At 42.6% G+C, this 27,985-nt stretch overlaps 1 protein-coding gene and 1 pseudogene across 2 annotated transcripts in view; one reads left to right on the top strand and one right to left on the bottom strand.

Annotated features, from left to right (window-relative positions):
* LOC308611439 (centrosomal protein of 78 kDa-like) overlaps positions 1-18,849 on the bottom strand; it is a 30,039-nt pseudogene extending 11,190 nt beyond the window's left edge. The window contains exons 1-8 of the transcript in view: positions 18,741-18,849; positions 17,581-17,690; positions 15,176-15,350; positions 13,070-13,183; positions 11,019-11,082; positions 8,008-8,086; positions 7,548-7,903; positions 2,505-2,624 (exon numbers count right to left, since the gene is read on the bottom strand). The product of the transcript in view is annotated as a centrosomal protein of 78 kDa-like (transcript). The remainder of the gene's footprint in view (positions 1-2,504; positions 2,625-7,547; positions 7,904-8,007; positions 8,087-11,018; positions 11,083-13,069; positions 13,184-15,175; positions 15,351-17,580; positions 17,691-18,740) is intronic.
* On the top strand, positions 8,181-10,266 carry LOC308611442 (transcription initiation factor TFIID subunit 7-like). The gene has a single exon (XM_081260217.1). It carries the CDS (start codon positions 8,352-8,354, stop codon positions 9,399-9,401), a length of 1,050 nt encoding a protein of 349 aa, XP_081116343.1. The 5' UTR covers positions 8,181-8,351; the 3' UTR covers positions 9,402-10,266.
* Positions 18,850-27,985: the final 9,136 nt, after the last annotated feature.

Raw genomic sequence — 27,985 nt, 5'->3', positions numbered from 1 at the left:
TAGCACAGGAGGTCAATTTTTCAAATTTCTTTGGGTACAAAATATCTTCTTCAGCCTCCACTTATGACTGATAGTTTGGCTGGATACAAACCCCTAGGGTGAAAATTATGTGCCTGAAAAACTTTGGAGGTATCTTTCTAATGCCTTCCAGGATCCATGGTGCTCATGACAAGTATGATAAAGTCAGATTGTAACCTTTTTTTTTAGGTGACCAGTATTTTTCTCTCTGGAATGGATGTATCCTCTCAGTATTTTATTCTATTTTAATTTAGTTTTTTAAGTATTTGAAAGTTTCACAATGAAGGGTGCCTAGGTATGAGTCTATTCTTACTCATCTTGCATAACTATTTTCAATCTGAGGCCTGATGTCTACTTTCAGCTGTGGGGAATTTTGTTGCCCTTTGACAGCTTCCCTCCATTTTTTTTCTGGGTCTGGACTTTCTAATAGTAACATGTGGGATCTCCCAGATGCAGCCTCTCTAACATATTTCTATCACATTTTCCATTGGGTCTTTCTTTTTTATATACTGAGAAATTTTTTAAATTCCTACTGAATTTATTTCAGCAACCATATTTTCATTTCCAGGAGACCTCTCTTGCTTTCTGACCATTCTCCTTTTCATTAATACCCTAGTCTTATTTTATAGTTGCTAGCTCTTTTTAAACCTCTCTCAGGATGCTAATTAGGGTTTTTTCTTAAATTATTCTGTGCCCTAAATTGTCCCTGGTCCTACTAGGATATGTTTGCACTCTTTCCCCCTCTCTCATGTTGTAAGCTTTACTCAACTAACAGGCAAATGACAGTTATTTTCTATTTAAGAATGAGCGCAGAAAGCTCCCTGAAGTCAACGATTGATTGGCTTCTTATGCAGGAAGAAGCGGGGAGTAACTGTAACAGGATCTCCCCCAAAAACAGTTTTCTAGGGTGTAAAAACTCACAGTAGCTGCCCCAGTTCTCGCCAGTTTCACTGTCTTCAAAATGAAATCATCTCATTTCAGGAGGGTTAGGGCGGGGCAGGGAGTCCACTCCTCCAAACACATCCCTTCAATGAGCTCCCCTATTGGTCACACTTTTAACTAACTCCACCCTCTCTCCTACATGCGCACCTGAGCATGGGGCTACTTTTTCAGGTGGGGTCAGAATCCTCCTCAGTTGCACGTGGTCCCTGTGCATATTCTAGGTGATGCTTTTCCTCTGTTCTACTGCTTCCGTTTCACACTCTTCCACCTGTCTTCTTTCAAAACTATGTTGAAATCTCTTGATAGTTGTGTGCATATATACTTAAACACTTTGATACCATCATTGTAGTGTCTTGTCAAAACAGAGAAGAGCTAAAAGGGTTCTCAGTGCATTCTGAATCTGCTATTCTGTGGTCCCAGTGTTTAAACTTCTTGGACTTCCCCACTGTCTATTACTGCTTTTACAAATACAATCTCATGGTCTATTCGTGAAGGAAATGAATATACCACATCTAAAATAACAAGGAATGCGGGTTAGATGCTCTAGGGTCTAGTCATACTCTGCCATTTACTAATAAACCACTTACGTTCTACAAATTGTAGGTGCGCATTTATAAAACGAAAGGGAGTAACTCTACATGAACTATAGATTTCTCCTACTCTAACATTTCATAATTTTCTAAGTTCTTTTCTTAAAATTTCTCTATATTATCATTAATTTTAATTAAAAAATAAAAATCTAACTTTCTCTTTTGAAAATCAAAGAGTAGTTCCCCTAGTCCTACAATAATGGGATAATTAGTTCTGAAACCTGTCAAGTGTCATGTTTCATACGAAGAGAAAATCATATTAAATAATTTTAAAAAATTAAACATGGACTTTGTAGCACAAAGACAAGGTCCCCCCCAAATGGTGTTCCTTTATTTACTAGAAATGTTCAGCTCTGCATTAAAGTTGAAATAAAATAAATATATTAATTTTGAGGTGCAAAAATTTCTTATAAAAATCAATTTTTCTTTTCTGTCCATACAAACAAAAGTATGGAATGACATTAGAGGTCAGGTTTATTTGGCAATAGAATGTAGCTTCTTGATATTTTTGATTTTAGGAAAGGAGAATATCAACATCAAAACTTTTTTCAACTTTACTTTTATTTAAAATGAGGCCATATTTTCCTCTTATAAAAAGAGAGTTCAACTAGAACTGTCTATTTTCTCATCTGTAAAACAAGAGCACTGAATCAGCTGACTGTATTCATTCAGAACTCAATTTCCTTATCTTATGATCACTAAGCTTCTCCCTAAATCTAAAATACTAAGCTTCTAAGCAAAGGAAAATATATTACTAACGACATGTTTTGATTTTAGTTTCTTAGAGTTCAAATGTCCACCATTCACCTTGGTCTAAGCTTAAGGAACCATTCAAGGGGATACAACGCAGATGGGAGGAGAAAACAGAACCCTCACACAAGCTGTGCTGTGTTGCAATCAGCCTTCCGTTTGAAAAATAATCTTCTCTATAGCTTTAAAGTGATAACTTTGTACCTGCAATACTTCTTGTTTCAAATAGATTTTCTCTGGCTCTTCCTGAACACGTTCTGAGGAATCATCGACCTCTTCGATTTCTGAGTTGGAAGGACTCTCTACTGTCACAGTCACAGGAAATTCTGATGGACCTGAGTGTCACAAGAAGAAGATAGGAAACCACAGAGTTGTTAAACTAAAGTGCAAAGAAAGAAGACAAGATTGTATAAAAGACAACACAAGCCAGATACCAAATATCCAAATATTAGAGGACATTTAACAAAAGTGATCTGAGGTATCATTCTTTATAAATGTCTCTCACTGCTCTTTAGTGTAAAACAGGCAATGACTAAGTAAAAGTACAGGAACTTATTTTTGCTATGTTACTGTACAGACCTCTGTTGTACGTGGTTAGGATTAGTAATGGGAATTGCCCATATTATTTTATTAAGTTTCTTTCACAGAAGCCAAGTGAAGATCCAAGGTAAACATTTTTTCTCAGATCAACTTTATACTGCAAATGAAAAATTTATTCTTCACCATCAGACAAAAACAGTCTGGAAGAAAATGTAGTTTTTCAGAGGAAAATACATCAGTAAAGGGACTGATGAATAATCAGGAAGTCAACATATCTAAGCTGTGAATAATAGACATTAGAATTTAAAAAAATAAATCACATACACATACACAACTAAAACTGACCCATCAAAAATTTCATCTTCTCACCACCCTTAAGCCAAAACTACGGCAACAATTCTCCCAGCAAGCTTCACTGCCACTGCAATGTTGTTCAATAGGACATTTCCAAACATTTAAAAACTGACCTTGCCACAACCCCATAAAAGTCTACAGATCATAAAGAACTGTGCTGGGATTATAAACCACGCAGAAGACAAGTCACTAGGACATCATTTTGACAACAAGCAGCAAACCCTGCAGCATAGGAAAACCCTAACAGGAGAACGAGGTGCACACCCCTCTCTCTGGGAATGCAAGGCCAGGACTGACACCCAAGATGCTCTTCTCTCAACCTCAGCAGTGGTGCCTTTCACAGAGCAACTATGCAGTCTCCCAAGACCACTGGGAAGGAGAGTCTGATACTGACAGTATTCGCTTGCCACGAGGCCATAAGCGAGGGAATGTGTGTGGTCTTGGTGAGAGAGCAGAGGTTTGGGAGATGTTGCTTTATATTGGCTTTCAGATCAGGAATTTGTACATATAGCCCGCAAACAACGTTTCTTGAAAACATGTGAACATTCTTGAGTATGACAGCTCCATGTGAGGGGTCAGAAATGGCAGTCAAGTTCGTCTCACTGGGTAACAGCTGATTTGCGGACTGGAAAACAGGCTTCCTTGTTTACAGACATAACCACAAGGCTGCCAGTTGTGCGCCAAATCCACACAACTACACAGTTGCATTGGGAGAGCGACCAAACATGTTTTACATGGATTTATTTCAGAGAGGGAAATGCTTCATGTAAGGCTCTGTCAGTTTAAAAAGCAAGAAGAATGACCATCCACCTTTCCCAATTCAAGCCCTATATATCATAAATATGATAGCTACACACCACCAACTGATTACATACATCACGAGCTTTGATGAATAGAAAGCCCCTAAAAAGATAGCAACAAAACGAAGTTAGATCTTCATGTAAATACATCACCAGTTAAACCCAGTTAATACAACTATTTAGTAGTATGAACAGTATCCATACAGAATTGTGTATAAAAATAAATAAGCTCAAAACAAGGACCTGGAGGGCTCTGCTACGGAGAAAACAGAACAGAATTCAGCCTACTGGCTTGGTAATCACTCTCTGAACTGCTGAGAGGCCCCTTCAGCTCCTATGTTCAGGATGGTTGAGATTTCAGTCTCACTTCTTTAAATGGTGATATTAATCGTTCTCTAATTTACCCCCCTGTGTGAGGAGGATGGACCTGCGATTAAGTGTCTCAGGAAGAAGACAGGAAACCACAGAGCTGTGAAACTCAAGTGCAAACACTGGGGATTCAACACTATAGTTTATGCAACAGCAATTCACATTACCATTTGCAAAAAAGTAGTCGGTTGTCCAGTGGGGATTAGAAACATCCATTTAACATGAGCAACTGAACAGATATTTTACACAGTAACTACTTCAAGTACTATTTAAAATCAATTCTCTTTGTTTTCTTAAGCAATTGTTAATCCCCAATTTCCTGATTACTACCAAGTAAGTCACCTGAAGATCATCTAGAGCCATCTATTTCACTTAGCAAGCCTAAAGCTATAATTCAACCATTTTATTTACTGTTCTGTGACAAAAATTACTATGAACAGCTATCCCCTGGATAAGAAATCAGCTAATGCTAGTTTGACTCACTAAATCTGATTTACTGAGTTAATAAGCCAGTTGATTTAGAATAGGTCTAATGCACATTTTTCATCCATTCTGCATTAAACTATTTCCCATGCCTAAAATGTCTTTTTTCCCATTCATACGTATCCAAATTCCTACTTCTGTGCTGTAGGGCTTCGCTCAACTACACCTGCCTTTAATCAAACTTCTCTCACATGCACAATTGGTGATCATTTTAGTCTCCTCAAGACTCCCACGGAGTTACCTCTGTTGTGACACTTGAGAAACAACTTGAAACTCCCAATTACTTTTAATTTTTCTTCCTTAGAGGGCTCATTAGGCAGAAGCCATGTGTGAGTTACCTTTTTTCCTCTACACAAAATACCAGAGACCACCCACATAATACAAGTTCCAAAATAAAGAACTCTAAATGACTGAAAAAGACAGGGAATGCAAACAGGTTACCTGTTGCTTTTTGCACTTTCTGCAGGACACAATGGCCGGAAACCAGACACTCCAGGTGGTAGCGCTTCAGGAGGGTAACATTCTTTACCAGCAGAGTATTTCCTTCCATTACTTACAGGCTTCTTTGCGGCCAAGACTACGTTTGACAAAGCATGAAAAGAAGGAATCAAGATGCACCAAAGGTCTACAGAGCAAATGTCACACGTGCACACGTCGAAAGGAATCAAAAAGGCACTTGACAACGATGCCAAGCCCATTAAAAAGAGGATCGGTTTTGTACAAAGGTTTTCCATAAGCCAGCATTTTTAAAAAACATAAGTTCTCTACAGTAACAAGTTATTTTAACTAAAACAAAAGTATTGAGATGTGCAGAAATGCAAAAATAAAAGTTTAAAAAAAATCCCAAAGTATGATACATTTTATGTATCATGCAGAAACACTCAAGTTTCCTGAATCTTAGAACACCTTTGGCATTTCTGAATCTCAAGGACACAGAAACACAGATACACCCATGACTTCTGCCAAACAGAATCTTCAGAAGTAGACCAAAAGTTAAATTTAAGATGAATTTTTCTATGTAAAAACAATACAAGTTATAAGGCTGCAAGTTGCTGGGGGGTAGGTGAGTCAATTTTACCCTCCTATAAGCCTGTCAACCTTCACTGCCCCTTTGATTTCATATAGAAAACGCACAAAAAAACAAATGAAACCCACTGGATGAAAGAGTGAAATGTGGAGACTTACCCTATATTTCAGTAGTAAAGAGGCAAGTATCTTTATAGGAAACATTTGGTTGCAAAAACTAGACCTACGTGTTAATATTTTACTTAGAACAAGCCATATATTAAAATTCACATTTAAATATTTAATTTGAATTTACTGAAAACAAACATCATAGGTTAAAATGGTTATATTTATCCTTCAAAGCTACTATATTTTATGTTATTTTATTTATTTATTTTAATAGATCTTGATTGGAGTATAATTGCTTCACAATTCTGTGTTAGTTTCTGTTACATAACAAAGCGAATCAGCCATATGCATACACATGTCCCCATATCCCACCCTCTTGAGCCTCCCTCCCACCCTCCCTATCCCACCCCTCTAGGTCATCGCAAAGCACCAAGCTGATCTCCCTGTGCTATGCTGCTGCTTTCTACTATATTTTAGCAGCATTAGGATGCAGGGTAAAATGGAGTGTATTCGGTAATATAGGACAAATATTTCATAGAGTGTAGCTTATTGATAATCACCACACGATCCTCTGTGATTTACATGCCTCTTAAAAATATATAGGAGGGCTTCCCTGGTGGCGCAGTGGTTGAGAGTCCACCTGCCGATGCAGGGGACACGGGTTCGTGCCCCGGTCCGGGAAGATCCCACATGCTGCGGAGCGACTGGGCCCGTGAGCCATGGCCGCTGAGCCTGTGCTCCGCAACGGGAGAGGCCACAAAAGTGAGAGGCCCGCGTACCACACACGCACACACACACACAAATATATATATATATATATATATATATATATATATATATATATGTATTAAAATTTTTTAAAATTACACTTTTCTTGTTAGGAGATTAAAAAATTTCTAATAAAAGTTCCCATCTTTTATTAGGCATACATAAGTACAATATAAATGTGACACAATTCACACCATTATTTCACCCCTATACTCCCCTGGATCTAGGTATATACCCAGATACTGATTTGGCTTACCTCTATGTCTCCAAATAACTGAGGCAAATACAAAAAAAAAAGCCCAAGAAATAAAATTACTCTTAAAAGAGCTCAATGAGCTTGTATACTGCAGTTACATTTCCACTTTGTTTAATCATGCTAACTAAAAAAAAATGTTTAACTGTTCTCATTCCATGATGCCCTATTATTCTGTACTAATTTTACAGAATTCCAAATACGTCGTACATATACATGTTTTATTTATATATCCTTCCATTTCTAATATCATAGCAAAAGTCAATGCACCTATTTTAAGATTGCTTTACATAGGATATAAATTTTTAATAATAATATCTAATTAGTGTGATATCACAAATCTTAACTTCTTTGAATGTACTATTTGATTATTAAAATATCACTCTCTTTAGCGGAGGGGGTAGCGGAGGCGCGCGGGAGAATCCATGTCCTTCTTAGAACCGTTTCCTCTAAATACTTTTAAACCAACAGCTCTTGGCGAAAGTCTTCATCCCTTTAAGGCTAAGTTCTCGCGAGACGACAAGACGCCGGATAGCTTAATCGCACGTTGTGCCTGCGCGCGCTGGGGCAGCTCGCACTTCCGCCCGAGGCGTGTTGCGACTCACAGCAGCTGCCGGTCTCGCGTGGTGACGCAGCTGTTTTTTCTCGGCTAGGTCTGCTGTAACGGACGGAGGCCGCCTGAGCTGCGGAGTTGCAGAATCTGGCGTTCGGAGCTGCGGTTCTTGGCGAGATTTCGCGTTGCCCGTCCTCAGCCGTTTCACCGATAATCAGCGGATCGCTTTGCCAAGTGCCGGGAAGAACAAAGGAATTCGGAAGGAGACTCTCGGCTCCCGGCCGCCTTTCTCTGAGTGGCTTCGTTTCCCGCTCGCGCCTGTCCGGAGAAACTGGACTTATAACCGTCACTGGATTGTAAGTACCCGAGGCGAAGAGAGCTCACTACGCCCCGCTTTTTGCGTATCTTTGTTCCGGGAGAGTTTGTGGATTGGGAGTATCTGCTGAGCCTTACTTTCTGTGCCGAAAATCATTCCGTAGGAGCCGCCATTTGCTTTCCCTGCGTTGTCCTGCAGCGGCAGGACAACCTCTATCTAGAGGTTGGAACTTGGCATTGCAGCTAACAGATTTAAATGGACCTGAGTAAGGCAATGCGTCATTAACGACTGGTATTGTCACAGCATATTTAGAAAGACTTGGAACTTAATTCCGAATAGACGCTTAGTTGCTCTTCTACCTAGAACTCTTTGTAATTAAAGACGTCAATTTATAAAGAACTGGTCTTTCTGTTGAAATAGCTGAAATTTTTTAGTGCAACAAGTGGTTATTAGAGAAAAACTGAGTCACAAAGAAGTAAAGATGAGTAAGAGCAAAGATGATGCTCCTCACGAAGTAGAGAGCCAGTTTATCTTACGCCTACCTCCGGAGTATGCCTCTACTGTGAGGCGGGCGATACAGTCTGGTCATGTCAACCTGAAGGACAGACTGACAATTGAGTTACACCCTGATGGGCGTCATGGAATTGTCAGAGTGGACCAGGTCCCATTGGCGTCAAAATTGGTAGATCTGCCATGTGTTATGGAAAGTTTGAAAACCATTGATAAAAAAACCTTTTACAAGACAGCTGATATCTCTCAGATGCTTGTCTGTACAGCTGATGGTGATCTCTATCCTCCTGTTGAGGAACCAGTTGCCACTGCTGATCCCAAAGCAAGCAAGAAAAAGGATAAGGACAAAGAGAAAAAGTTTATATGGAACCATGGAATTACTCTGCCTCTAAAAAATGTCAGAAAGAGAAGGTTCCGTAAGACAGCAAAGAAGAAATATATTGAGTCTCCAGATGTGGAAAAAGAAGTAAAGCGGTTGCTGAGCACAGATGCTGAAGCTGTCAGTACCCGTTGGGAAATAATTGCTGAAGATGAAACAAAAGAAGCAGAAAGTCAAGGCCTTGATATCTCTTCCCCAGGAATGTCTGGCCACAGGCAGGGCCATGACTCATTAGAACATGATGAGCTTCGGGAGATATTCAATGACCTCAGCAGCAGCAGTGAAGATGAAGATGAGACACAGCATCAAGATGAAGAAGATATAAACATCATTGACACTGAGGAAGATCTGGAAAGGCAGCTACAGCACAAGCTAAATGAGTCAGATGAACACCACCAAGAAAACGAGGGAACTAATCAGCTGGTTATGGGAATTCAGAAACAGATTGATAACATGAAAGGCAAGCTCCAAGAGACCCAGGACAGGGCAAAGCGACAGGAGGATCTCATCATGAAAGTGGAGAACCTGGCTCTCAAGAACAGATTTCAGGCTGTGCTGGATGAACTGAAACAAAAGGAAGACCGAGAAAAGGAGCAGCTCAGCTCTTTGCAAGAAGAGCTAGAATCACTCCTAGAGAAGTGAGGAGAGTTTTGATACTTAATTTCATTCCTGACAGTGGTCAGCCTTGAAAGAAAAACTTTGTTTTCATCACCTGGACTAGACAGTAAAACTTTGCAGTAGTTCCCAGTTTCCTCCACTGCCTTCTATTGGATTTGTTTTATAATTGTGAATTTCTATCTCATTTGTTTTTTGGAACCACTTCGGTGGGTGTTTGTCCTGTAGTAAGTAGGAATGTATAGACAGATAAATGTAGGGAAGTTGTAGGATTAGTGGAGTGAACAGTTCAGTTTGGTAATTAATCACAGCTTCACTGCAGGACTTTGCTGCTGTTTCTCCGTTTACCAGAAGCTGCCATTGCTACTCTGTGATGCCATCTGAGATAAATTAGTAGATTCTAGTTTGGTGGCAGTGAAGTTTGTTTACATACGTTTTCCCATGCTGTAGCTATTTTCCCAGTTATTCAAAGCAGTTTTCCACATTTTGCATTGCAAATCATTTCATAAAGTTGTTTTAACAATAAATAAAAGCAAGTAATTTTCACCTTAAAAAAAATAAAATATCACTCTTGAAATAACAATTGGCAGACGATCATAAGCTTTTTTTTGACTTCATAAACACTCTTAACAACTTATTTAATACACTATTGTCCAAGCAAGTTGATTAATAGAGAATCAAAAACATACAACTTGAAGTAGAAAAAAAAAAAGCTGTATTTATGAAGATGTTTACAATAGTTTATTTGAGGTTATTTCCAATTTTTCACCAATTTAAAAAATTGACCTACTCAATGAAACCATGTGAATGCAATGTTAAAAAGTATAACTATGAATCACAGAATTTAAATTTAGTATGAAAAGATAAGAATGGCAAATTATATTGAAGCTATGTGGAATTATGTTTATAGACAGCAGGAAGAGAAAATTAAAATGTAAATATTGCTTGATAGGATAATGGGATTAGAGGTGGTCTTTTAAATTTTTCATTTTTATGCTAATACCTTTATAAAACCCAAAAATCTTCAAACAACACATTTTTTAAAAATTGTGGTAAACGACACAAAACAGAAAATTTATAATTTTAACCATTTTAAAGTGGACCGTTCATTGTTACGAAGTCAACAAATTTTTAAAACTTTCAGAGGGCACCTGAATAAAAGATGTGTTGTCCACTGGTGATTTTAATGTATCTGGTATATAACTAAAGTCACCACAAAACCCTTTCTGGGAAATTGGCAGATCATAAACATAAAAAATTTATTTTGCTTTTTATTAAACCTTATTGTTTTGCTGTTTCAATATTCAAATTTACTCACAAGAAAGAGTCAGTTTCATATTAGATTTGGTTTCACAAATGCTGCTCCTGCTATTCATTCTTATCACCAAAAAAAAAAAAAGACTATTTGTGACTAACGATAATATGTTACAGAAAATAAAAAGTTAAAAGGTTTTCAATCTGCATATCTGGGAACCTAAATTAAAGCATCACACAACATTTTCAAAAACAGAAAAGCCATTTGATTTGACTCAAATCTTAGTTTTAAGATGGCAGAAAGTACCTTGATAATTTTCTTTTAAGAAAGAAAGAAAACCAAGCCATTAAAGAGAAATTCTTCCAAGAGAACTGAAACATGCTATATACCTCTGACTTGGCACTCCTTCTATCTGGAGAACTTGTTTGGTAACTGTTTTCATCACAGAATGATCTAAAGTAAAATGAATTGAAATTAGAGTAATTATTTTCCAATGAGTGGCTATTTCCATTTAAAACCAAAAGGCAACTAATTATTGCTTTTCCCAGACATTTAAATATGAAATCTACATTATATAATTATACACTTATTTCCCCCTTTGTGTATTCTAATTTCTTCCTCAGAAACCTAAGATGCCATCTTGCAGACTGCCCACAGTGGCTACTATTTTGGCAGCAGCAAAGGTCAACTTGAAACATTTTGCATCTGAAGTGGCTTTGGATACCTTTGGATACAAAGTACAGTCTGAGCACCGTCCAGACGCTTAGATACCTAAAGAGCATCTAAGATATCAAACCAGGGCATCCAAGATAACAAACCAAGTCCTGATATTCCCTCAAAAGCTGCTCCTCCCATCAGCTCCCTTCTTCTAAGTGATACTACCCAGTTGCACACATAATCATCAACGACTTGTCTCCTTGTTACTATTTCCTTCATACCTCACATCTATCTGCAGGTCTTGAGAGCTACACCCTCAAAACACAACCTGAATTCAACCACTTTTCATTTGCTGCAAACTTCCAACCTAACCTAGGCCATAAACATCTCTTATTTGGAGCACTGTGATAGTCTCCTAACTGGTCTCCCTGTTCCTCTTCCTTTTTTTTTTTTTTTTGCTGTACACGGGCCTCTCACTGTTGTGGCCTCTCTCGTTGCGGAGCACAGGCTCCGGACGCGCAGGCTCAGCGGCCATGGCTCATGGGCCCAGTCCCTCCGCGGCATGTGGGATCTTCCTGGACCGGGGCACGAACCCGCGTCCCCTGCATCGGCAGGTGGATTCTCAACCACTGCGGCACCAGGGAAGCCCCCTGTTCCTCTTCTTTATCCTCCCAAGTCCCTTCTCTATACCAGGTCACCTTATTCAGATACGATTTGGATCATGCCTTTTTCCAGTTCAAACCCCTCTACTCATTTAGAATAATCCACATCTTTACTCTGGCCTTCAAGACTTTACAAGAGCAGACCCCTGGCTAGCTCCTTGACCTCATGTCATACCACACTCTTCTTCACTCAGTACTCTGCCCAGATTGGCCTCCTTGCTTTTCCTTAAATACTCCACCCACCTACATGCCTACATACTCATTGCCTCCTTGTCCTGGAATGTGCTTACTCCACATCTTCCATGGCTTGCTCCTCTCTTCATTCAGGTCTCCGTTCAAATGCCACTTCTCCAGTGAAGCTGTCCCCTAACAAACCTATCCAATGGAGTCCTACCTGCTCTCCCTCACTCTCCTTACATTAAGATAGTTTTGCACTTCCTACTCTCTAAAATTATATGACTTATCTGTTTACTCATTTCTATCTGATGTCCTTCACTAGAATGTAAGTTCCATGAGGGCAAGACTTTTGTCTGTCTGGTTCACTGCTTTATCCCTAGTCCCTAAACCCGTATCTGGCACACAGAAGATGATTACAAAATTACTTGTGAATCTGACAAATGAATAAAGTACTCCTGGCAAGAATTCAGAGGCTGCACAGGAAAGAAAGAATGCTCTTGGTGGAAGCAGGCTTAGTATCTAGGTTCACCTCTATTCAGAGTAGAGATAAGAAAAATTGACAAGTATAATTCACTTTAGTTAGTACAGTAGCTGCTAAAAACATAAGGGAAGTGCAACACTAGAAAAGTACAGTTGAAGCTTGAACAACATGGGTTTGAACCTCGCGGGTCCACTGACACACGCATAGTTTTCAATACATATGTACTATCGTCCTACATGATCCAAGGTTGGTTGAATCCACAGATGTGGAACCACTGACTATAAACTTATACCCAGATCTTCAACTGTGTAGGGGTCGACACCCCTAACCCCACGTTGTTCACGGGCCAACTGTATATGATGAGGAAAGTTAAACACATTAAGTTTTAAAAAACTGTCAATACCTGAACAAATTGTTTTTGTTTTGCTATGTGTTCATCAATTTAAAAAAAGTGACCACATACCAACAAGCAGATTTTTTCTTATATCCAGAACGAGCAGAGTTCTGTTGGTTTCAGGGGCCTTTAGTAAAGCCTTTGCTCCTTCACTGGTGAGGCCGCACTGCTGCAGGTCAAGTGCTTTCGATGAAAGACAAACGTCACTTGCTAACTCTACAGATTTAACATATAGACAACTCTCATTTTCTCACGTGTGGAAGAGTCCTGCACAAGACAAGTCATGGCAGGTTTGTAATTTTGGGTATGGAAAAAAACAGAAACATATATGCACACACATAATGCATAATCCAATTTAAAAACCTCTTCTTGGATGTGCAGTGATAACCCTGGCTTTAGTACCAATAAATCATACAACGTATTTTACAATTACAGAACTGAAGAATAACTGTATATAACCTATGAGCAAAAAGCATCACAAAATGAATCTCAGTTCATAATTAGCAAGGGCGGCAGGGGCATGTAAACCTCACAAGCAAAACCTGGTGGAGCTCAGAAATGCACTGCATTCTTTTGATCATGATCTTCAGCTCCAAATCACACTTGAAACTAGTTCAAAGGGGAAAACAAAAGAGAAGAAATGTAATAACTGTTAGTTTTAGAGGAAAAAAAGACAAATCTAAGAGGATACAAATAATAAAAACTTTCAACAATGTGTGAATAGAGAATACATACTAAAAACCTATCATGAAAGTAGGATGGTCAAGAACCCTCGCAGTAAAAGGTCAGACAAAACCCAGAAAAACTGATCATGAATTCTAGTAGTTCTGGGGCTGAACAACCTACTCATTTAAACCAAAGGGATCATCACTAAAGCACAGGGATTAAAAACTATTACATGAAAGGAAACTATCATGAGTCTTTTGTTTAAGTGTTGTGTGGACCATCACATTAAAATAACTGGAGTCTTTCAACACCCCCATGACACATAGAAATAGCAAGTCAGACATACGGATCTGACAGGATATGATACAACCCTTACAAACTCTCACTACAGAAGAATGGACACAGGGTATAATTAACCAAATAGCCAAATTAATACAAACAGCCAGTAAACCTCACCAGTCAATCAGATGAATACAAAATAAAACAAAATGTGGTTATTCTCCTATCAGATGAAGCCAAGATTCTGTAAGAAAAGCCTTTAAATAATGTCTATACCCTTTGGATCCAACAACTCTCTTTCTAAGAATTTAACCAAAAGAAATAGTCAGAGATATAGGTAAGGATATATATCAGAGTACTATTTGTAACTGAAAAACTGGACAAAGCTTATATACAAGAATGGATAAGCTATGTGCACTGTGGCATATTCATATAATGGAATACTGAACAATCACAAAAAATGATGTAGGAGATGCAAATTTACTGACTTGCTAAAATGCTCATACTAAATTAATTGAAAAAAGTTATAAAATTTGGAGTAATCCCACTTGCATAGAAAATGGACAGGTACTCATTTTTGTAGTTTCACATTTTTTTACAAGTGCTACAGGCCAGTGTTTGTGAGAGGCAGGCTTCCCATCTACTGTTGGGGTGGACTACAAATTGGCATAGCCTTTCTGGGTGGTAATTTGGCCATGTGTATCAAATGTCTTAAAAATAGGTCACACTTAGTCATTCCACTTGTAGTACCTTATTCTACAGAAGTAATCCCGATGGACACAGAGATGTATATACAACGTATTCACATTGTTTCTGACAGGGAAAAGCAAACTGTCTAAATAGAATTGCAAAGAATTGATTAAACTATGGGACATCAATACGACGCAATACTACATGATACATCTTTAAGTGAAAAAAGCAGGAATGTGAAATAGCAAGTATACTACAATTCTATTTTTGTAATCCCTAAGTGTACATATATATTTGTAGAAGAAAAAAAGACTGAAAGTATATACGCCAAAATGAACAGTGATTATATCTGGGTATTAAAATTATAGGTTCTCTTGTAACTCTGTATTTTCTGTAAAGGATATATGCAACTCTTAGAGAAAGTTGAAAAGCAAAATAAAAGCTATCAGTAAAATGAGGCTTTAAAACATCCTATCACAATAGTATCATGCCAAAAGCTAAGCATATTAAAAATTCAATATTTTCAATTTTAGAATTTCCCTCTAAGCCATAAATCCTCACTAAGAGATTCTGCCAAAGCACTTGCACCCAGGTCACCAATGAGCGGGTTGCAGTTCAGAGTGATGCGCCTCAAACCAGCCATGCAGTCAAGATCACGTCTCCTGGAATGAAGACTCTCAGCCCAGGTTTCTTCATGCCTTCTGGTAGTCTGATACTTCAAAGATTTAATGGGATGAAATTAAGATGCTTGAATAAGGAAACAGGGTGTGCCTGAGTATGGCTTCTTATGTCAGAGATTTACACACACACACACAGATCAAGCATATATGCCAGGAGCATCAACCTGAGAACTTCAACAGTCACTTCTGGTTTACGAGTCCAGTGAGTGACCCAGATTCTGCTCGGTCAGTGATTAGATTCTAGCCACTGCATTTCCTGTTTCTGAACACTTATGTAAAGTTGGACAACTCAATTACAGTCTATGAATTATTTTCCTTATCTTCTAAGTCAGGGAATTGGTTCTAAATTCTATCTTTGCTGAGGCCCTATATTTCATCATCCTGTCCTCCAATGGCCTCCAAACACCTGACTGGGCAAATCATAAGAAAACTTTTTAATATGCATCTTATTTATTAACAAATTATATACACAAAGTTCCATACATATAATTTATGTACATGATAAACTACACAGATTTTTAAAAATAATACAAAGGTAAAAATGTTCTAATATTTTCTTTTCCTAACTCCTAAGGCATTATTTTATTTTACTTATTTTTTTATAAAGATTTATTTATTTATTTGCTTGTTTGTTTGTTTGGCTGTGCCGGGTCTTTAGTTGCAGCATGCCGGATCTTTTAGTTGTGGCATGTGGGCTCTTAGTTATGGCAGGCACGTGGGATCTAGTTCCTTGAGCAGGGATCGAACCCAAGCCCCCTACATTGGGAGCACATAGTGTTAACTGCTGGACCGCCAGGGAAGTCTCAAGCATTATTTAAAAAACTATATTTACAAAATGTATCTCACATGCTACCTAGGGTGTGCACACAAGCTTTAGAGGCCTGGACTATGCAGAGCCAGTTTGATGTGCCTTGGGAAAATAATGGTTTGACATTTAAGCAAAAGTACTGTCTTGAAGATATTCAATTCTTTATATTCATAAAGTAAATTTTGGTAACAGGGAACACTGACTGTCAATGAAAAAAGTCTTATTACATTCCTGAAAATGTAAAAGACTCAAAGTGCCTTTGTTACTCTATAAGGAAAATCATTAGTGTCATTTTTCTATTAACAATAACTTATTAAAGCTCCAAGCAGAAACAACAGCAATCACTTACACAGAGCTTAGTATGTGCCAGGCACTATTTATACAAATAAGTGCATTTAAACCTCATAATGAGGCATAGAGGTTAAGTGATTTGCCCATGGTCACTAGCTATGAAATGGGAGAAAGGGAATTTGAACCTAGGCCATTTGGCTTCCGCACCCAAGTTCCTGTTTTATACCTCAGGGGTCAATGGACTTGCCCTGTATAGGCTCAAAGAAGTTTTCAATTTTTAAAATCTAAATTTAAACATTTCCAGATATGTGGGCTATACAGTTTCTGTTGCAACTACTCGGCCCCACTGGTGTAGGGTGAAAGGAGCCATAACTACCACGTAAACAATGGGTGCGACTATGTTCCAGAAAAACTACCTTTACAAAGCCAGGCGACGGGCTGGATCTGGCCCACCAGCCAGAGTTTACCTATCCCTGATCTGCACCATCAAACTATTAAAAAGCCTTCATGTCAAATTATTAACTAACTTTAGGCCTAAATACAGTCATTATAACCACTGTAAAGTTGTTAAGGCATTATTTCAAAAACTGTATTTACAAATTGCTGATGTACTGACTTTTATTAGTTTAAAAACTACAACAGCTAATAAACACTTGATTCATTTAAGTCTTGAAGACTAGAATGGCATAGTTTCTTCACAGTATTACAATAAATGTTTTCAGTAAAAAAATACATAAAAGTATTATTAGGTATTATATATTAAATCTCTTATTTCTAAAATTAAGTGGACTATCTTTCCTAAATGGTAGAATCCCAAACTGAAAACTGGTCATATTCTTTCAGCAAAATGAAAGCTGTGCTCACATGTATCAAAAGGCAAAAATTAGGGCTTCCCTGGTGGCGCAGTGGTTGAGAGTCCGCCTGCCAATGCAGGGGACATGGGTTCGTGCCCCGGTCCGGGAAGATCCCACATGCCACGGAGCGGCTAGGTCCGTGAGCTATGGCCGCTGAGCCTGCGCGTCCAGAGCCTGTGCTCCGCAACGGGAGAGGCCACAACAGTACCACACACACACACAAAAAAAGACAAAAATTAACTGCCCTCTGTATCAATATATTAATGTGTTTCAATCACATATGTTTTCATGAAAGTTTAAACATAAAATCACCTTTAAGATCTAGGCCATGTGATCTGCTCCATGCCATGTCAGAATACACCCCGTGACGTTTACTTAACTTGTCTTAAGTGTGATAGAATTCTTTATACCTTGACAAATAACTAAAAGGAAAAAAAAAAACCCCCACACACAAAAGATGAAGAGCCTATACATTTGTCAATCTTGACTTATTTGCTTTTCTTGAGTCAGTTGGAGGTTTATAGCCACATTCTCAAAATCATTAACTACAATCTTCCCAAACAGGTAATTGACGAACAGATGCATTCTAAAACTTGTCAATAACAAAGTGCTATTCCACTTTACAGCAACAGTTTAATTCTATTTAGATACTAAAACTGAATACACTGAATACTGCAAACTTTATTCCCAACCACTCAGCAAAGTACTACATACCTTTTCAGATATAGGAAAAAAAAGAAAAAAAAAAAAGCATACCATTCTTCCTATTTTCATTTCCAAAGATACATCCCAATCTTAATGATCAATCAGCGATTTAAACGTCAACTGTAAACCCAGTATACTGCTGCTATGCAGTGTACTAGAGCAATAGAAGAGAGAGGACCTCAAACCCTCTGTTCCCTCAAATTCAAAGGCAGGCTTCCTGACCCCTCCAGACCACTACTGGACACAGGGAAGGCACACTAATGTTTCAGGACCCCAACCAACAGTCACCTGCTTTGTGATTACTTCCATGACACACCCTCACCAACACCAGAGTTTGCTGCTCCTACGGGACGTTACATGTATTTACTATTTTAACACATACCACAGTGCATCATAATTATGATTGCAGATAGATGTTCTAACAATTGAAAGAGAATGATGACTTTTTTGCTCTTTACATCTTGCTATTTCCCTTCCCATAATATTTCTTGAAGCTAAACCATAAAATATAGACAAACACAAAAAACAGAAAATATACAAAACGTGTGCTTTGCACCTTAACACAAACTTAAGTAAAATTAGTTCTGACAGTATCCAGCATGACAAACTTCCATGGTACAAATGAGAATGGACCAAGGTTTGAGCAGGTACAGGAGATAATCCAGGCATGAACAACACCAAGGAAAGGTAGACAGGAAGTAACATGGTGTGTAGGAAATCACGACACCAGTCTGATGGGAAGAGACTTAAACAAGACTGAAACTCACTTCCTAAACCTCCATCTCCAACTGGACAATTCGCAGGACACAGGTGCACCAAAGTGGCCAATTTATTCAATCCCTTTAATATGGAGGAAGAGTTTAAAATTTTACTGGTTTAATTTGCCCCCAAAGCAACTCTCAACAGTTATGGCCTCTGTCGTCGGAGCTTTGTATGAAATTAAGTCAAAGTGTGGAGCTCCTTTGCCTTTTTTTTTTTCTCCTTAAAAAAGAAAAGAAACAATTGTTCCGAGTAAAAACAAACATATTCCGAAGCATGTGTACATTGAAAAGTAAAGAAACTTTATTAACAACTTCATAAAAACTGACTTAAAAGTTTAAAAAGAAAAAAACATGTTTCAAAGTCCTTCCGACTGGAGTCGTGTCTCATCGTGTCCTTTCTTTACAGAAATAGTCGTATTAGGACACATATGCACAAGGATTAACACCATGACACACTGTACACGGCGGGCCCCGGCGAGCTCACCAGGCGTCGTCTGAGTCCAGGTCTCTGGGGAGGATCCACTCCACGGATGAGCCCAGCAGAGTCTGAAGCTCGTTCGTGAACTCCACCACATCTAAGAGCTCCTTACTTTCCGGATTAAAGGACTCCAGGTCTTTGGGGCAACAGAATAAGAGACTTGCTGACACTTGCCGGTAGAACTCGGCCTCCGCGATGGTGACAATTTCCACATTTGGAAAATTGCAGCGGACTATGCAGGAGGACATTTGCAGTTTCTTGAGCAGGTCTGAGAGCAACAGCCAGTTACGACGCCTACACCAGAGAAAGGACAGTGGTTTGAGTTTCCGGCAAAATTAGAGGCGCTCCCAACTATAAACTACCCGTCTCCTGGCGGTGAAAGGGCCTGCTACTTCCACTTTGATTACCCCACCCCCACCCCACTTCTCACTGTCCTTAGAAGATCTACTACTTTTTTTTTTTTTTAATTTTATTTATTTATTTATTTTTGGCTGCATTGGGCCTGTTGCTGTGCACGGGCTTTCTCTAGTTGTGGCTCGCGGGCTCTAGAGTGCAGGCTCATTAGCTGTGGCGCACGGGCTTAGTTGCTCCGTGGCATGTGGGATCTTCCCGGACCAGGGCTCGAACCTGTGTCCCCTGAAATGGCAGGCGGATTCTTAACCACTGTGCCACCAGGGAAGCCCAGAAGATCTACTTCTAGCGGGGGAACTCTGGACTCATGTGCATGTGTTAAGAGACCACCTAGGGCAGATCAGCCAACTTAGACAAAAGCAGGAGCAGCGCCCCTGAACCAGCCTCGTTGCAGGCCACCCCAGTGCTGCCTTGGCTCTGGCCACAACTCAGGTCACCCCTCTCCAAGTAAGTGCACCCCGTTCTAGTCACTGGGGAAAACCAGTCTGTATGCCAACCCAAGGGAGATGGCAAACACCTCTTTGACCTCTCCTCTCCTCCGGCCCTCACGGAGAGAGCATGAGAAACACTCGAGGTCACCTGGCTTTCCTTGCCTTTCCCACACCTCCAACCCGCCCCTCAATGCTGCCGGGAGTGAGGCTTTTTCGAGAAGGGAGGTGGTACAATCCTTCCTGATACCCTGCCACGCTTTATCATCTCTATCCCGAATACAATGTCACCACAAAGGCAGACACGGTCCCAGCCTCAGAGTCCAAGGAGGATGCTACTCCTTAAGCACCGGGGTCAACACACAGCAGAGCAAGGTTTCCTGATGTGTTCACTCCGAAGGGTTGGTCATGGGGCACAGTGGCCCGACTGTGGGGACAAGACTCGATCTAAGCAAATCTGAAGACACATAAGATCCCAGGTGCCACATACGGCTTTCTCTAATCTTATACGAGAAGAGGGTACACATCAGTATTGTCCCGTGGACCTCACGCGCCTTGGAAGGCCCCTATGGTAGCCGTTTGGGGAGGATCCCTTCCCCAAGAGTTTAGTGACTGAAACTGTGCAATTGCAGTCGCTGACTCCCGTGTCCTTTGGGCTCTAGGGGTGTGTTCCAATGAGGGCAGTTGGCTGGGGAGCCCTCCCATCCCCCAAACTTTTCTGGAAAAGTTCCACTGCATTATGTGAGGTCGGTGGACACTTGGTGAGGAATTCACTCACCCCCCAACCCATCCACCCTCATCTGCTGAAGGGGATTTCTAACTCCTGCCACCCCACAGAGCAGCTGGGCTGGCTCTCGACCACACGCTGGCCACGCTCACCCCTGAGCGACGGACACCTGGACGTTATAACACGGCAAAACGGGGTCTTCGGAAAATTCAGATTCCAATAGGTCACCATAGGCCTCGTTGCTGTCATCCTGGTCCTCCGGTCCTGGGGGATTTGCTAAAACATCGTAACCACTTTCATCATCTGGTTCTAACCGGGGGGGCAAACAAGAGAGAGGTCAGTAAGCTGGAGCAAGATTCCAGCTGTTCTCCAAAAAGGACCCTGGAAAAATTCTTTCCCAAGCAAGCCCTGCTCACAGCACCACCCCCACCCCCACCCCCACCCCCACAAGCCCAACTGAAACGAACAAGGCTGCTCACCACACACACAGCTGCCAGAGAACTCCGAAGAGCAACCGGGGTTACCGTCGTCAGGAGCCTGCAGGTTATTTCAACAGTGTGGAGAGAGAGGGGGAGAGAGAGAGAGAGAGAGAGAGAAACAAGATAACGCCTGCTGGTAAGAGGCAAATGCTGCTGGAGTTCGGGAACATCTCACGCTGGGGCTGGTGTCACCTCCTGACAAGTCCCACTGCACACGCCTCCAGGTATCTGACTGAAACCTCCCCACGCGTCCACCCGCCTTCCTGAGGTACTGCCCGCCTCACCGCCCCAGCCTGCCAAACAAAAGCTAGCCTGGCTAGCTAAGAGTTTTCCAGCCCCCCACCTCGCGAAACTCAAAGTATGTATCTCTTCTTTGACAGACTAACATTGGGCCGCTTTTCCCAGTAAAGGGTCACTTAGAGTAAACGGGGGGGTGGGGGTAGGGGGAACCCAGGTGAAAGGCTGTGAAGTCACCGTCTAGATGCTTGAACAAGACCGTGTCTTGACCTCTGCCCTACCTGTTAAGAACTTCTCCAGAAGTTCGCTGTGGTTCACTTTCTTGATGGTTCTACCTGAGTACGTAGCCAGGGTAGGAACAGCACCGTAGGAGAGGAGCAAGCGGACAATTTCGAGATGATCATTCTTGACAGCATCGTGGAGAGGCCTAGGAGAGGTGCGGGGGATTACACCCGTGCACGCGACGCTTGCTTCTAAGGACACGGGGCAATATCGAGCGTGTGCGGCCAAGCCTCGTAGGCGCGCTATTTCACCGAGGAGGTGAGTGTACGGTCGCTGTGACAAATTACTCTGTTATTTCAACACATAACCATTTACGGGACAGGTGAAGGGACCATCTCAGGCCTAATTCTTCAATGCAAATCTCTCTTAATGCATGGCCCAAGGAGGAACTCAGGCCTAGATGAAAACGTTTCCAATGAACTTAAATAGTGACAGACTGTAAGAAGGTAACGTACGGAGGGGTGGGGGGAAGAATCCCAGCATCACGGAAGCAGATACGACAAGCCATTGTTATACCATTACAAACAAAACCCAAAAAGTGCAGTTTGTCAAAGAAACTGGGGGCAAAGTGGAACCTCTCCTGAAACCAACTTGGAGATGAGTGATCAACCCTCTCGCCCAGAAGCAGTCGACAGGCAGGGCGAGTTCTCAGGAGGATACAGAGTCCTCCTGCCCGTGTCCGCTGGGGTCAGGAACACTGTCCGCAGTCCCATCCAGAAAGGATGCGATTTGGAAACCACGAACCACCAAATACCTTACAGTTTTGCTAATGTTATGACCGTCAGGAAAGCCCCAGTGCCCTGCCTCGTGGTGGCATCCCAGGTACAACCAGGAAGATGCTTGGGCTGACTCAGACCTGGGCCTCTGGCCAATAAACCGAGGTCAAGGACAGAGTGGGGGCCAGGCCCGGGGATGTGGGTGGACACGGCAGGTCCTATCAAGCCAGTTGCCACTGGACCTGTCTGTACTCCTGCAACTTTCAACTCACATATATGTTCAAGAGTGAGATTCAACAGACGCTGGTGAAGAGTCCAGGGTCTTAAAAGAGAACACCCCTGATTATTCATGCAGGCTCAACATTTTCAGGGACCTCTGTCCATAAGAGTGTCACAGAGTTTTAAAGTTCTATGTAAATTTGCCAGAAAGATCTGTCCGATTCCATTCTAGAGGACTCCACCACCAGTGTGCTTACATGGCACTCACTCTCCATCTTTCCTTCTGGGGTTCCCCGCACACCCTGAGAACCACTGCCTATGCCCCAGCAGGGCCAGGCCAAGAGCAAGACCGCCACTGACCCGGTTCCATCCTGGGCACTGCAGTTGACATCGGCGCCATATTCAAGGAGGTGTCGTACGATGTTGAGCCAACCTCTTGCACAAGCCTCGTGCAGGGCACAGTAACCCGCGTTGTCGCGGTGGTTCACATCACAAATCTTGTTCTCCAGGCAGTACAAGACCACTTCCTACGGGGAGAGGAGAGGAGAGGAGATACCATCAGTCAACCATACAGTGAACCTTGTAAGGGTGACCTCCCCATAGCTTGGCGGTGCCCACTTTCAAAGGCATACATCCTTGGGGCCAAAAGCCCACCATAGCGCGGGCAGGCGGCAGGCATCCTGGTCGGGGGTGAGAGTGTGTGAGAAGGGCTTGGAGATGCAGACAGTGTTGTCTAAGGCTCTGCTGCACCAGTGGCCTGGCCATGGGCAAGTTACCCTTGAACTTCTCCAAGCTTCCACAGGGCTGCTGAGAGGACGCATTCGGATAGCGATGAAAGCCCTCAGCCCAGGGGCCGACGTGACCAGTACAGAAGTGTCACAGCTGCTAACATCTTAGATGACACATTGCCAAGCACAGACCATTCTCACTTGATGGGTCTGTTCAGTCAGTGGCAGTGGACGATAACACAAGTTTAGATAAAAGTATGGATGACCAACACTTAAAGAGAGCTTAAATCAGCCAGAGAACATTCCCCAGCTTAGAGAAGCAGGGACACACAGGTCAGCTACATCCTCGCGCCCCCTGTTAAGACCCCAAATCAGAACCTGGGCCTCAGATGCTCTTGTCTGTACGTTAAGTAGAGTTAAAGAGAAGCTCTCTCCCTCCATCCTCGAGGAATGACACAAAATGCCTCCAATAACCCCACCCTCTATTTTGCCTCACTCCACCCTCTCGGGGCAGAATCAGTCTAATATTCTCATATTTACTCAAGTTAATGACAGGAACCTGATACACCACAGGCTGCAACCTCCACATTTCAAGAATCAAATAAAACATTCACCCCCGCCCCCGGAGATGTTCTGTGTCAACACTGTGCATTAGAATCACTGTTATTAACCTTATTTCTTTGGCTTGTTAAAATATTAATATGAACCACTCCCAGTAAGCAGAGCAGGAACTTATTCAATGTTTTATTACCTTAAGAAAGTTTTCAGACACATCGAAAGCATTTGCCACCAGAAAACACATTATACTGTTTATACTGGGTAAGTCGTGCCCAGCAGAGAGCCGTCAGGTTCTGAGAGCTGGGAGTAGGCAGAACGTGCATGTGGCCCAACACATGGTCTGCTGGGTAAGGGGGGATGGGATGGGGTCAGCACAGGCCTCCTTGTGACATCTCTCAGGTAACTCATCTGTTAAACCTAAAACGGGGGTCATTCTAGCCGCCCATAAGTGCGAGATGGGTTCTGTAAAACCTTTTATGCCCTTTGGAGGACACGCCAATCAAAGGTGACCACTCACTTGGGAGCGAACTAGAATGTTCCATTTGCTTACCACGTGAACCTAATGGGGCATGCTGGTAAACCTGGCCATTGGTGCCCTGTTACTTCAGGTCACTGCAGCAGCTCCCTTCCAAAACAAGAGGAGGAAGAGAAAAGGCACGCCCACGAATGCATTTCTCCGTTTACATCCCAACCTGCCAGAAAGCCCACAATCCTCTGGGCTCCCAGGCCACCTGCCCCGAGCCCTGGTATCCAGGATACCGCATGAAGCTGCTGCTCTTTTAGCAGGCCCTCACTAGCCAGACTTGAGTGGACGGCTGCAAGCTAATGAGTTGTGTGCGCCAGCCACGGAGAGGCCCTGTCACGTGGCTCTGGGATCAGGTCTGAACGCCACCAACTGCTGTGCACACATCAATTTACTCAACCCAGGGTTTATTTGCTGTGACAATCATGGCCTTCACCTGGAAACCTTCATCACTACTAGGGCAGATTCAAGGGTACCTAGAAATGAAAGGCCGTCCAAGCTGGTGGGTAAGTCAACTCTCTTCTCCTGGAAGATGGCAGCAAAGGCAGCAGTAGCCCCACGGCCAGGTCAGACTTTTTGCCACGGGCTGTCCTAACTCAACCACGTTGATCCCACTGTTTACACAGTGCTTCTCATTACCCAGATGAGGACGTCTTCTGTCACCCACAGGAACCCAGGAGCTACCAGGAAAGGAAGGTAGTACTATCCTCATTCAACACTTGGAAACTGAGGCCCAGAAATATTAAACCCCAAGTTCAATTAACATGAAGTACTAGACCTAAAACTCAGGTCTTTGGTACCTGGTCAGCTGGGAAGATTCAAAAGGCCCAAGAGGGCCCCAGTTAGAGGGATGCAATCCAGCTGTGACGAGCACCCCACAGGCCTTCTCTGTTGGGGGTCAAGTGGGCTAACTACACTCTCCTAGCTAAGAGGGTGATGGCCTCTAAATGGATGGCAACCGTCGCCACCAGCACTTTCTCTAACTGAAAGGTGAAGAGGCGGGGCGAGTCTGTCGACGCAACACATTCCTTGGTTTATTTTCTCCGCTAGAAATAAACGGGAGTGTCTGAAGGGCAGCCCAGCCATTCCAGAGCAAAGTCAAACTGCTTTTGTCGGACAGCTCTCTGTTCAGCGGCTATAAGCCGAATGCCACTACCCGCAAAATGTAACCATAAAGGCCATAAGCCCGACGTTGTGAGTTAATTAAATGCCTCATTAACTTTTTAAAAAACATGACTTATTCAATTCATAGAAAATTTAACCATCACCGCTAAAGGCACAAGCATGTGGTTGCACACTAGCGTTTTAGCCTAAGAAATAGAAGCCTTTTTCCCAGGAGGGAAAGGTTTGAGGTCTTTGGCCACGCAAGTGATCTATTTAACTCGGATCTGAAGCCAGAGTGTGTTTCTAAACTTCTAGAACCACATTATCATGACATAAAGCTCAGACAGCCTTTATACTGCACATGGTATCTTTGGCTAAGCAGAAGAAAATAACCAAGAATGCTGAAGACAAAACTTCAGGAAAACCCTCCCAAACCACACCCTTATCTGCTTAAGCAAACTGTCCTTCAATTTGAAAAGGTTGAAGCTGCCACATCTCCCAACTGGGCCTTCATCCCAACATTTAAAATTCTGCCCAGAGAAATCCCAGAAAGTTGGATTCAAAGTTGAAAGCGTTCATCTACTTGTCACAATGTTCAGCATCAACACTGGTGATGTGTGGAATCTACATATTGAAATTTACATTTGAAGAAAAAAACAAATCCCACCGTAAACATTCCCAAGGCTTCCTGTGCAATCAAAGGCCAGGTAACCTAAAAAAGGATGGATCAAGTGCCCCTTGGTCCAGGCCTCAGAGCCACCAAACCAAAATGGAAACTGTCTTAGAGGACCAACGAGGGTCTTTTGACCTCTCTGGTCCCAAAGGGAGGCTGCTGGAAATGATGCCAAGTTCACAGGTGGGGCTCGGAGCCCCGCCCTCCACGGCGGGTGCAGCAGCACCCCGCCCCCCCATCTCCAGCATTTGCTGGAAGCGGGAGTCTACTTTCTCAACCCTAACCCAAAAGTTGGGGTTAGGGGTCTCCCCCCCACCTCCAGCGTTTGCTGGAAGCAAGGAGACTATCTTCTCAACCACGGGGGTGTCTAGCTCAACACTATGTGCAACATCTGCTCTGTCCTCCTAGGCGCCCGCTCTCAGCTCTTGGGAAACCAACTGGGTGCTCCTTGGACTTCACCTGCAAGTAACTGCGCTAACTACCAGAAAGTGCTCTCTAGCTAATGGAGAGGTCTCCAAGAGACGTGTAGATATAAACAACAGCACATTCAACCCACAACAACAACAACAAAACACCCCAAACTAAGCATAGCCCTAGTGCTTCCAACTTCCCACCCACAGTCATGCCTTAAGGCCAAGGCAGGCACACTTCCAAGGGCTCACGGCACTATGGACCGGGGTGGGGGGACACGACGGGAGACGGGGGACAGGGGCACAGAGCTGGCTGAGGGTGTGGGCGCCAGGGCTCCGGGCCAGCCTGGGTCCTGCCACCCCAGTGCTCAGCCACACCTCCACGCTCAGCCTGCTGAACCGTGTTTTACTGTCACCATTCAACTCCCAGAGGGCTGATGCCAGCACAGAAAAATGCCTTTGCCCTGTGGGCTATTACATCACAATTGCTACTGACAAGTATGGTGGGGGAACTGCACAGGGCATGGAGAGTCATCTGTCTCACAGAGGTTTTGAACTGTAAAAAGGGCAATTCCAGTGTGAGCCAGTCTTGCTGAGGAGCGTGGTGGGCTCTGGAGCACTGCTGGATTGCTACCTGTACGGGTATCAGCTAACCCCTCTGAGGCTCAGTTTCCTCATCCGAGAGTGGGCTAGTACGCGTTACTCCCAAGTGAACATGTTAAAAGGGTGAAAGGAGTTACTACAGATCACACGGGCTTAGGCAGATATCAGCTATCTTTCTATGTTGCTCTAGCAATAGAGGCCATCACTGTCATCAGCCGTGCTGGGTTGGGATACAGCAGTGTGGACAGGGAGTTTTGTGCAAGGCTCAAGCCCTGCTCCCCGCCCATCAGCCCTCGGCTCCCGTGCCCTCTCAGAAAGAGACTGCTCAGGTCTGCCCCACTCCCACCCCTACTCTGCACAGACACTTCCCACCCGCTACCCCACAGGGGCATCACTCTGCCCCAAACAGCACAAGTTAGTAGAGCTAATAACTACTCTCCTACTCTCCTTCTTGCTATTCAGAATCCAAAAGGGCTCATTAAAATTCCCCTGGTCGCCAAGCCCTGGGTTAGGTCAGATTTTATATCAGAGATAAGAGAGCCAGACTGGCCGAAGCAGCCTGCCTGCCTGAACGGGAACGGAACATCAGAGAGGCCTGCCTTTCTTTTCACACCACGACTGAACAAGCCACCAAAGAGCCCGCAGTGTGAGCGGGAGCCAACGCAAACACCCTGC

This window comes from Mesoplodon bidens (genome assembly GCF_964165515.1).
Source record: "Mesoplodon bidens genome assembly, contig: HAP1_SCAFFOLD_864, whole genome shotgun sequence".
Lineage (NCBI taxonomy): Eukaryota > Metazoa > Chordata > Mammalia > Artiodactyla > Ziphiidae > Mesoplodon > Mesoplodon bidens.
This window is presented reverse-complemented; position numbering and strand designations above follow the sequence as displayed.